The sequence below is a fragment of the Leptopilina heterotoma genome, unplaced genomic scaffold (genome assembly GCF_015476425.1).
Source record: "Leptopilina heterotoma isolate Lh14 unplaced genomic scaffold, ASM1547642v1 Lhet_78, whole genome shotgun sequence".
Lineage (NCBI taxonomy): Eukaryota > Metazoa > Arthropoda > Insecta > Hymenoptera > Figitidae > Leptopilina > Leptopilina heterotoma.
Window position 1 is genome coordinate 359,808 of NW_025111179.1, and position 12,507 is coordinate 372,314.

At 22.8% G+C, this 12,507-nt stretch overlaps 2 protein-coding genes and 1 long non-coding RNA gene across 3 annotated transcripts in view; 2 read left to right on the forward strand and 1 right to left on the reverse strand.

Annotated features, from left to right (window-relative positions):
- LOC122510928 (ATPase family AAA domain-containing protein 2-like) overlaps positions 1 to 12,507 on the reverse strand; it is a 30,400-nt gene that overhangs the window by 455 nt on the left and 17,438 nt on the right. The window lies entirely within an intron of this gene.
- Positions 4,684 to 12,351, forward strand: LOC122510929 (histone acetyltransferase KAT6B-like). The gene is made up of 3 exons (XM_043625893.1): positions 4,684 to 4,956; positions 11,327 to 11,689; positions 11,948 to 12,351. The coding sequence occupies exons 1-3, from the start codon at positions 4,837 to 4,839 to the stop codon at positions 12,206 to 12,208; spliced, it is 744 nt and encodes a 247-aa protein (XP_043481828.1). The 5' UTR covers positions 4,684 to 4,836; the 3' UTR covers positions 12,209 to 12,351.
- LOC122510930 lies at positions 5,238 to 7,865 on the forward strand. Its single transcript, XR_006302476.1, has 3 exons — positions 5,238 to 5,476; positions 5,813 to 5,987; positions 7,471 to 7,865. It is a non-coding gene; the product is annotated as an uncharacterized LOC122510930 (long non-coding RNA).

The window sequence follows — 12,507 nt, forward strand, 5'->3', positions numbered from 1 at the left end:
AAGGATCAGCTCAAAAGTTCCAATGTTTTTTATTAATTCAAATTATTATTATTTAATTTTTTAGAATTCTTGGTAATTTCATGGAATTTCGTGGAAACAAAAAGACACAAAAATTCATAATTATTGTTACAAATCAGAAAATAATTCTGATTTGTAACAATAATTATGAATTTTTGTGTCTTTTTGTTTCCACGAAATTCCATGAAATTACCACGAATTCTAAAAAATACCCTAAATTATTTCTATTTCTGACAATAATTTATTTTTTAAATAACTTAATTCTACTGAAGAACTGCAATAAAGTTATTATTTATTTAAATAATTTAATGAAGTATTTTCTTGAAAAATTTTAGTTTCAATTCTGTTATAATTAGTTTCAATTTTTAAAATTTTAACGCAATAATTCTTTGAAAGAATTCAACTATCTTAATAAATATTAAAATTCTTTCCAGAAATTCAATTATTTTCAAAAGTAATAAAATTCTTCTCAAAAATTCAATTATTTTCAAAAAATTTTTAAAAATTCCAATTATTTTCAAAAACTTTAATAAAATTCTTTGCAAAATTTCAATTATTTTCAAAAAAAATTTCCTCAATCCAATGATTTTCAATATCTACTATTTTAATAAAATTTTTCAACAGAATTTAATTATTTAAAAAAAAAATGCTGATAAAATTCTAAGCAAACATAAAATTATTTTCATAAATAATAAAAATTTCACAGAAATTCAACTATTACAAATTTTTTATAAATTTTTTTGAAATAATTCAGTAATATAATTAATTAATTCATAAATAATAACATTTTTACAAAAAATTCAATTATTTTCATGAATAATAAAACTCATCATAGAATTTCAATTATTTTTAATACAATTGTAATTGAATTCCTCAAAAAATTGAATTATTCTTGAAAACTCTATTAAACTTCCTCGAAAAAATTCAATTTTGTTGATAGAATTCTTTATGATAATAATTCAATTATGAAAAACATTCATTTATTTAATAAATTATTTATTTTTGGACCCGGCATCGATGATTACTTGTATGTATTTTATAAGAAAGTCCAGTTTTTCAAAGATATTTTCATTTTTTTATAGTGTACAAAACTTTAAATCTACTTTCCAAAAAATATTATTTTTAAAGTCGGTGACGACCAGCCTACCGGAAAAACTATACTGAACCGATCGCTTTTGTACACTTATTCTACATATAAATAGCTCTCTAGTTACGTCGAGTATTTAAATTATTAACAATTTTACAATAACAAATAGGTCGATTTTTTCGTCAAAAATCGTCATTTCGGCTTTAAAATATGGTGTCACAAATTGAAAAATTTTAAAAAACTCATCGTGACTGAAGAGATAAAGTAATCAACTGAACAAAAAATTTTCATTTTTTGGTTTTAGATGATCCAGTGATGCTGTAGGCTGGTCACTGCACAAACACTTTTTTTCTAGGCACCTGCGGAGACCTGCAATAACTTCGTTATTTCTCTCTATTTTTTAACAAAATTTTTTTTGAATATTCTTCAAATGTTACACTTTTATATAATAATATGTAAAATAAATCAACAATAATAATTTCTTCTAAAAAAATTAATGAAAAAAGGTCCTTTTTAGACGAAACAAACCTTACCCCCCCTTAAACAAATTATGCTGAATAAATATGGTGTTTCATCCCAAGCAAAAGCAATTGGAAATTTAAAACAAAAAACAGGTATATAATAATTTTTACAATTTGCCTATGAAGCTAATTGTTAATTTTACTTTAAATCCATTTCTTTATCCTTGGAGTGAAACACCATTTAACCCTTTGAGGGGCACATTATTCATATGAATAGATTTTCTCTATAACTCATGTCTTAATATTTTTGGTGGTCGCTGATTACGAATTTGAAGTTAGTTTTTAAAAATTCAAAATGGCGGATCTAATATGGCGGACAATTTTTTTTTAATTAATCGGATTCATTAGAAAATGTTTACTCGGGGGTTTTTGGGGTCGCTGATTACGAATCTGATGTTAGTTTTTAAAAATTCAAAATGGCGAATCTAACATGGCGGTCAATTTTGTTTTAAATTAATTGGATTTACATAAAAATTGTTATTTGGGAATTTTCGAAGTAACTGATTTAAAAATTTCTCCGCTAATTATTAACCCACAATCTAAATTTGAAAATAAACTAAACATTGGTAATCAGATTCGTCACCAGCGATCCCAAAAACCCCCGAGTGACAAGTTTTAGGAAAAATTAGACAATTTTTAAAAAATCTTCCGCCATATTGGCGGAATAACAATATGAAACAATATGAGGCATTTGTTAATTAAAATTGTTTAAATAATTTAAAGGTATTATTTCATTGTTTTAACTTTAGAATGAAATATGTTGAAAGGTTTTATTTAGTAAACTGCATAAAAAATAAAGAATTACTTATAAAATAAACAATTCTATTATTTATTTGTTTATTAAAAATGCTTAATTGATTAGGGTAAGGGTCCCCAAGGAGGATTCAATTTTAAGAAACATTCAATTATTCAATAAATTATTTATTTTTGTATATTTAAATACATAATTGAATTCTAAAAGAATTTCCTAATAAATATTGATTTAAAAATGAATAGCAGTAAAAATTTTAGATAATAATTGAATGTTAAAAGCATTATAGCATGAAGTTTTAGAAATAATTGGAATTTGAAAAGGTTTCAAACTAAAATCTTTGAAAATTTGAATTTTTCGCACTTTTAACTATAACAATTCTGTAGAATACAATTACTTAAAAAAATTGTTTATAAAATTTTACGCAAACATTTCATTACTATTTTCGCAGGATTTCAATTGTTTTCATAAATAATAAAATTTTTCACAGGGATTCAATTATTTTCATAAGTAATTAAACTAATCTTAGAGTTTCAATTATTTTTAATGCAATTTTAATCAAATTTCTCCACAAATGCACCTAATTACTCTTAAAATTTTAATTAAAATTCGTCAAAAAGAATTGAATTCTAGAAGAATTTTCTAATAAATAATGATTTAAAAATTAATATCAGAGGAAATTTTAAATAATAATTGAATATTAAACGCCTTATATAGCATGAATTTTTATAAATAATTTAAATTTGAAATGATTTAAAATTAAAATCTTTAAAAATTTCATCAAGAATTATGTAGAATTAATTTTTTTGCAAAAATTTATTTGAATTTTTGTTAAAATTATTTTTAGTTTTTATTTTTTAATATATATATTTAACTGAAGAATTTTCAAATAATCGGAATTTCGTAAAATTGAATAGTTAACATAAATGGTTTTTAAAATTCTCAAAGAACTTTTTCAAAAATTATTAACATTGATTGATTTAAAGAAGAATTTTAGTTAAAAATTCTAGAAAATAATAATTGAATTGAAATGATGAAAATAATTTTGAAGAAGTTACAATGATTTGCAATATCTACTATATTTTAATAAAATTTTACGCAAACATTTAATTATTTTTGTAAAATGGAAAATTTGATCCAATGGAAGGTAGATAAATAACAACAAATAGTGTTATTTCATTTATTTAACGACGTTTCGATGACAAACCATGTCATCGAAAACCATGTCATCGAAACGTCGTTAAATAAATGAAATAACACTATTTGTTGTTATTTAGCTACCTTCCATTGGATCAAATTTTCCATTTTACAAATAAATAATTCGGAAGGAAATTTTCTACTATTTCTATTTAATTATTTTTATAAATTTTAAATGTTTCACAGAAATTAAATTATTAACAAATTTTTTAAAACATCTTCGCAATAATTCAATTATTTTCATAAATAATCAAACTCATCGTAGACTTTCAATTATTTTAATAGGTAAAGTTATTTTAATCAAATTTTTCGAAAAATGCACTGTAAAAAAAGAGCGTCTTGGTTTAAGACGTTTACGTGGTCACATTGAAGACGTTTATAAGCGTCTTCTTCGCCTTCTAAAATGCATGTATTTGGAGGTTATGTTTTTCATTTAAAACGCTCAAATAAGACGCTTATTTACATAAGACGTTTATAAACGTCTAAACGTCTTACTTTTAGACGCCATTTTTTGCAGTGTGTATAATTATTCTTAATAATTTATTAAAATTCGTAAAAAGAATTCAATTATTTAAAAATTTTATGATAAAATTCTTTATGAGAATTAAATTTTAACAGACATTCAATTGTGCAATAAATTATTTATTTTTGTATATTTAAATAATTGAATTCGCGTGGAATTGTCTCATTAAAATTGATTTAAAAATGAACTTCAGTTAAAATTATAATTATATATTATATTATTATTATTACTATATTAAAATTTTCCTGAATAATATTATATTTTAATAATAATAATATATAAATATTTATTTAAAAATGAAGTTATTGATATTTTTGAATAATTTTCAATTTGAAGAAATTAGTAAATAAATGTAAAAGAACATTTTTTTAGTACATAATCATTTTTAGTGTGAATCGCAGAATATATTCTTTAGGGTCAGGAAAAAAGTGAAAATTTTGTCTAGAAATTAGAGAAAAGTCTGGGAATAACAAAATTAGATTTTTGTGGCAACCCTGATGTGTAGCGTATGTGTTGAGAACTTGTGTTGAACATGCTATACGTATATGCATATATACATATGCACAAGGAGGGAAGTGTGCCCCATCTATCGTGTACGAGGACGAATTAAAAGTTGACTCGACGTAAAGGTAGCAACGCCGTATATTGTGCATGGTTGTCAGCAATAGAAGGCATTAAAATTTCCTCACAACAAATTTGTGTACACGCTATTATTTTATGTGTTCAAACACTAATATAAATGTCAGAAAAAAGTGCCAGTGATGGAGAAGTCGTTATCATTGATTGCAGCGCGACAGTGAAGGAAGACTTTAAACTGCTTGACCACAACGATAATAAGAGAAGGAGATCTTTACGAGAGGTTAGTTTTACAATAATATTATTACAAATACCGCCTATATATATACACATTCACACATTCGTGTATACATTCCCCTCCCTATAATAACGTCTTCGAATTGTGTACTGTATATTATAAGTGTAATGTCTGTAAGTGTAGTCTATGCACAATTCGACACAAATTCATATTCATCTAAATTAAATAAAGAATTCAATTTCATAAAGACAGAAATGTTAAATTACTTTTTTTATTCTTTTATAAATTCGTCATACGATTTTGAAAAATTTTTTAATTTACTTTTTTTGAAATTAAGCCGTTAAAATATATATTCTATTATTTATGAAAATAGTTATAAAAGTTGAATTTTGAATGTTTTGAGTCGAGTGAAAAATACGATAATTTGAAATATAAAAGCTTTCCATGTTTACCAGTTCGTATTCACACATTTACAAAACATTCAATAAGCAGATTGCTGTCTCTGAAGTAAACAGTTTACTGGGATCTGTTTAGGACGCTGAAGCGAATTATTGGATTTTTTTTCGTACGTTATATATTATATTATATTATATTATATTATATTATATTATATTATATTATATTATATTATATTATATTATATTATATTATATTATATTATATTATATTATATTATATTATATTATATTATATTATATTATATTATATTATATTATATTATATTATATTATATTATATTATATTATATTATATTATATTATATTATATTATATTATATTATATTATATTATATTATATTATATTATATTATATTATATTATATTATATATTTTATTATATTTTCAAATCATGTTCTCTTAATATGAATGCAATAGTAATAAGTTAGAATAAATTATAACAGGAGATATTAAAAGAAGAATCTGAAATTTTAAATTGCGTTATTTGCAAAATTCCTTGAATTTGCTTTTATGGAAAGGCATTATTGGGCCCCTTATTACCTGCAGCTTCAAAAATAGATGAAATCTGACATAAATTTTGACGTAATGTAAGGGCCAATATTTGGACGTTTATGACCTGTAAGTAAAAGAAAATGTCAAATTACATATATATTTCGACGTAATGTAATAGACGCTTGTGGGACTCTTTTTACCCGTAGGTCAAAACTGACCTTAAAATTGACCTAAATTTTGAGGGAAGAGCAGTTCAGAGGGAATTGTTTTGTCAATTTTTGACGTGTAGGTCGAAACTGCCATTAAAATTGACCTAAATTTTGATGTAAGGGTACCACCCCTTGAAAGATCCTAATCAAGTTGCTTTTTTGATGAATAGGTTAAAAAATATGTCAAATTTGACCTAAATTTTGACCTATGGTACTTGAACCCCTTAATGCAAGAACCAGACATAGTCTCAAGGATTTTCGGGGACCTTGTTTGACAATCTGGCATCAGATTTAGAAAATAAAAAATGGCGGATCCAATATGCCGGACTATTTTCTTATAAAAATTTTACCTATTGTTTATATTAATTATAATCATATTATATGTAATTTTTTATTTTGTTTACAAATAGTAGTAACGTTTGTGATTAAAACAAAGCTAAATTAATTATTAATTAGTTCAAATTTATGAGAATTCTGTCAAATTTTTTAAGGGGTACATCAGGGTATATGTATCAGATGCACGAGCGAAAGGGTTAAATTAGAGAAATGGGATTTTAGAACATTCCGAGAAAATATTAATCAGTTTCGTTTAAAAAATTGTGAGATTATGTAAACCTCACGTCAAACTAAAAACTTTTAAAAAATGGAAAATTTTAAGTTCATAAAATTTTTTCATATGGGATTATTTAATTTTGAAATTGGAAAAAGTGATTTTTTTAATTTTCTAAGAAAATTGCTAGCTTTTTATAAAAATTTTGAGGTTATGATTTATAAAAATTATTCAAGGAAAAAATAAAATTGTTAAATTAAACGAAAAAAATTGAAACTTTTCGTAAATTTTAAACTTAGGTGCAACAATATTTGTCTAAAAATCAAAACATATTTGTAAATATAAACCCAAACTAACATTTCGGCCATAAATAACAAAAAAAAACTTCTGTTAGTTATTCAAAACCTTTTAAATTATGTTGAAGTTTTCCCCAATTGGCACCAAGGGGGTTAAATTTAAAAAAAAATGTAAAGAAAAGAAAATAATAAATAACTAGAGATTAAAAGATGAAGAGAGGTAAGTGAATCAGACAGACAACAAAGTTTGTTCAACCATTAAGATGCAATTAAGGGGAATTCCTACCAATTCCTACGGCCACAAATTTTCTGTGCCTCCATGCACGAACAATGAAAGTTTGTACCCTAGTATAATAATATTATTCATAAAAGTTTGTAAACATTTTTACCGTCCTATAATTTCATATTTTTGAAAAATATTTTCCCAATAATACTCTGGGCACTTTGGGTCCAACTGTCGTTTGAGGCAGATCTTTAGTATTTTGTACATAATCTCAATTTTATGAAAAATCGTACAAAGTAATGATTATCAATAATTTGGATTATTTGTATAGTATGTGGCGTAATTAAGAGAGGAAAAGAAATCATGTCTGATTTGAAAGTTTGTTGCAATCCTTTGAATTTGCTACGCCATAATTGTCAGAGGCGAGATATCTCGAAAATAGATCCAATATGGAAGATTAAATTTTCAAATATCGGAGAATATATTTGCATTTACTGTCGCTTGTTAATAACAAGGGTATACCTGAGACGTACACCTGAGAATAATAGTGATGTAAGTATAAAGCAATGCACAGTAAAAATCGTAAAATGTGAATTGTAAATTTTTTCACGAGGTAGAAAAGGAAAAGCTATATTTCTTTCTTTTTCTTTCTTTTGTACGCTACCATACCGGGTCGGTCATTGTGCGATCCCTAATATTTTTTTAATGACTATTAAATACAGGGTTGCCACAAGTTAGGGAATTCAGGGAAAATAGAATTTATCAGGGAAAAGCCGGAAATTTTTATTAAAAGTACTGGAAAAAATTAAATTTCTAGAATTCTTAAGAAAATTCTGAATTATGGTGACATTTTTGTTTGACTCATAAATTATGAAATTACCACGAATTCTAATAAAAAATCTTCAATTTTTTATATTTCTGACAATAATTTATTTTAAATAACAAATCACTTTAAGGTTATGTTAGTGTTAAATTTTTCTTGATTGAAAGCTTCTTTCTACTTTTTTCAAACTAAAATCAGTGTTTATTAAATATTTTAGTTGTAATGAAGACTTAAACATCAATGATTTTTAGTGACAGTTGATCCTTTTTTGGTATTTTCATTTAAAAAATTGCAAACATAACCTATAATTTTTTGCTTCTAAGGTCCCTTTCTTCAGATCGCGTCACATTTATTGAAAATATATCAAAATTATTTAACTTAGGTATAAATTATTTAATGAATAATTTTACTTAAATATTTTAAAATTAATCGAATTTTAAGAATTTCGTTTACAATTTCGTAAATAGAAGAACATTAAAAGGTTTTAATTTGAACTTTTATAAAATTTCAAATTCGAATGAATTTAATTAGAAGTTTTAAAGAACTAGTTAAATTTTTTAAAACATATATATATTTAATTAATTATTTAAAATAATAGATTTATGGAAGAATTTTAGTTAAAAACACTAAAAACCATTGAATTTTGAAGAAGCTACAAATGATTCAAAAAATTCAATTCTGTTCAAAATTTTTAAAAAATTGTCCTCAAAATATCAATTATCTTTAAAATAAAAAATTCTCCAAAATTCAATTATTTTGAAAAATTTTCCAAAAGAATTCAATTATTTAAAAAAATTTTTTATAAAATTCTAAGCAAACATTTAATTATTTTCATATGTAATAAGAATTTCACAGGAAGTGAATTATTTAGAAATTTTTTTATAAACTTCTTCCAAATTATTTCATTATTTTCATAAATAATAAAATTCTTTTTAGGAATTTAATTATTTTTCTTTTTTATAAATAATAAAACTCATCATAGAAATTCAATTATTTTCAAAATTTTTTTAAAAATTCTCGCCAAATTTCAATTATCTTTATAAATAATAAAATTCTCCGAAATTCAATTACTTTAAAAAATTTAATGATTTTCAATATCTACTATATTTGAATAAAATTTTTCAAAAGAATTCAATTATTTACAAATTTTCTACAAATTTATTTGCAAAAATTCCAGTATTTTCATAAATAACAAAACTTTCAATACAAATTCAATTATTTTCATGAATAATAACATTTTTCATAGAAATTCAATTATTTTCATAAATAATAAAACTCATCCTAGAATTTTCATTATTTTTAATACAATATTGTAATTGTATTCCTCGAAAAATGTAATTATTCTTGAAAATTTTATTAAAATTCGTTACAAAAATTCAATTATTTAAAAAGTTTTTGATAAAATTCTTTATAAGATATCAATTTTAAGAAACATTGAATTATTCAATAAATTATTTATTTTCATATTTAAATAATTGAATTCTCGTAGAATTTTCTAATAGAAATTGATTTAAAAATGATTTTCAGTTAAAATTTTAGACTATAGTTGAATATTAAAAGTATTACAGTATGAATTTCTAGAATTAATCGAATTTTGAAAAGGTTTCAAATCAAAATCTTTGAAAATTTGAATTTTTCATACTTTTAATTAATAATTCTGCAGAATTAATTTTTCTGAAAAATTTTAATAGATTTTTTTTTTAAAATTATTTTGACGTTTTTATTTTCTAATAAATATGTAATTGGAGAATTTCGCGAGAAATTTTCGAATAATCGAAATTTTGTAAAATTCAATATATAAACAAATGGATTTGAAAATTTTAAAAGAACTTTTCAAAAATTACTAAAATTTCTGTACCTATAGTCCAAAGAACAATCGGAACAAAAATTATGAAATCTAATGTCGACATTGTTTTTAAATTTCGTATTTTGGAAAAAAGACAAATTTAAATATAAATTTGTTTTGGTAGATATAGCTACAAAATTTAATTTTCAAAATTTTAAATAATTCAAAGTTGCAATTAAGTAACATTTACAATTTTTTTGTCAATAAGAAACAATTTTGGTAACAACCTAAATTTTAAAAAATATTTCTTAATAAAAAATGTAATTTTTATTCAAATGCATAACTTTTAATTATTTAGAATGTTAAAAATTAAATTATATATCTACTCTTCTACCAGAAACGAATTTAAAATTTAATTTGCCCTTTTCTATTAAGAAATTAATTTATATAACAATTAGACTAACTTTTGTTTTTGAAAGGTTTTTTCCGCTTTTTTAAAATAAAGTTCTCCATCAGAAAATTAAATATTTGACTTATTTTTTTAAAAATTAGAAATATTTTTATTTTTTTTTAAATAAAAAGTGGACCCTTTTTTAGTTATTCTTGTGTACTTTTTAGTGCCAAAAATCTTTTTTCCAGAAAGAAAAATTTACCTAAACCCTCTTTTTTTTAAAAAAAGAAACATAATTTTTTAATTTTTATAAAAACTTCCCTTGTTTCTTTGTTTTATAATTTTTATTGCAATAAAAATACATATTTTTACCAATAAACTATGTAAAGTTTGGAAATGTGAGAATAATTAGTTTTCATAACAATAAGAAAAGTTCATATTCAATTTCAACATTAATAAGAAAAGTGTTTAAAATTTTTTTTTCATTTTCTCGAAAGTATATTGTTGTTCTATACTTTCATTTTTACATACTTTATTAAAAAAATTTAAGCTTTCTAGTAAAAAAAATATGAAGAAAGCTTTTGTTCCTACAAATTGAAAAATAAAATTTATTTTAGAAAAAGGGGTTAAGAAACTTTTTTTTTTAAAAAAGTTTTTTGACATTAAAAGTACCAACAAAATATGCTTTAAAATATATAAATATTAAATTTTAAGTTGTTACATAAATCGTTTCTTATTGATAGAAGATTGTAATTTTTAATCAAATACATACTATATAAATTGACTAAAATTTTAAAAATTAAATTCTTTACGCTTCTATAAATATTAAGTTAAGTTCGATTTGTTTTTCTTTATTAAACATTCGAAACATTACAAATATTCTATAAAGCTATAATTTTTTGAAAAATCTGTTCAAAAACGAAAGTCTTCTACCCCCATTTTAATTTTATTTATTTATTTATAGAAAATATTTATTATTAATATTTATTATTTATTAAATATTTATTATTAAATAAAATTATTTTATAAATTTTAAAATAAAATTTCATAATACTTTGGTGATTAAAGTAATTTTACTAAAGTTAGTTATATAATTGTAAAAATATTATAATTTAAAGGTTATGTTATTCATTAAGATTGAAGTTTAAAATTTTTAATGATTTTTTCTATTATTTATGTTTTGCTAGAATCGATATAAATTTAAGGAAGAACAAAATGTCAAAGTAGAAGAGGAGGAAGAAGAAGAGGAAGAAAACGAAAATGAAGACGAAGAAGTTGAAGGAGTCGAAGAAGAAGAAGAAAATGGAATTATAATTAATGGTCGCATTACATTGGCATATAAGAAAAAAGTAGTAGCCCTAGCGGAAAAACATCCAAATTGGAGTCTATCAACATTAAGAAGAAGGGGAGCTCAACGTTTAAAAAGTTACAAAATTCTTGCTTTATGGAAAAAAGAGATTGAAAATGGTGGCACAAAACACGATAAATTACGAGCAATTAGAAAAGAATGTTTCGATCGTTTTAGAGAAGCGCGCCGAAATGGTGAAGCAGTACGTAAAATTGTTTTTTCTTTTAATTTTCAAAACACTAAAACATTATTTTTTTGTCATTGAAGAAATAGGACCCAAACTTTTTTTTTCAAAGTGTAATTTTTTTCTATTTTGCATTTAAGTAAATAAATGCAGACTAGAACAATTAAATTTAAAAAAAATAAAAAATTTTAAAAAAAAAATTTTTTAAAATGAGTTTTAAAATACAAAATTTTTTTGAAGCATTTTTAATGTAGAAAAATTGTAATTTTCTTTTAGGTAACAACAAAAATGCTGCAAAAATGGGCGATAGAAGCAGCTGCTCCCTTCCTGTCGGAATCCTTTAAATTCCAAGCTGGTGAACATTGGGCTAGACGGTTCAAAAAGAGACACAAGATAAGACAGATGAAGATAACAAATCCTAACAATAATAGTGATATGTTAACTTTGGAAGAAACTGAACTGTCCAACGACACATTACCCACTGAACTCGTTCCAACATTCGATCCCTTCAATTTATTATGCATTCCAAAAAGTTAACGCCAAAACAAAATAACATAGAGTCAATGATTATTTTTTAAATATTATTATCCTTATTATTTTTATAATAATTATGTTAATAGGATAAATTTTGTAAAAAGAATTGATATTTAAATAAATAAGAATTATTTATAAAAAAACAATTACTGATAAATATTTGTATTCGAATATTATTAACCCATTAACGCCTGAAACCTCTGAAAATTTGTCGTGTTTAATTAAAGATTTAATTTTTTCATATACTGAAAATGCTCCCTGAAAGTAACTGAAGTGTTTCTTTATGTTTTCGGGGTCGCTCT

Excerpts from the sequence above, each read along its gene's own strand:
- LOC122510929 (XM_043625893.1), top strand. The coding sequence starts at position 4,837 with ATGTCAGAAAAAAGTGCCAGTGATGGAGAAGTCGTTATCATTGATTGC. Across the intron at positions 4,957-11,326 it reads GAAGGAGATCTTTACGAGAG|AATCGATATAAATTTAAGGA; the intron begins GTTAGTTTTACA and ends ATGTTTTGCTAG. Across the intron at positions 11,690-11,947 it reads CGCGCCGAAATGGTGAAGCA|GTAACAACAAAAATGCTGCA; the intron begins GTACGTAAAATT and ends ATTTTCTTTTAG.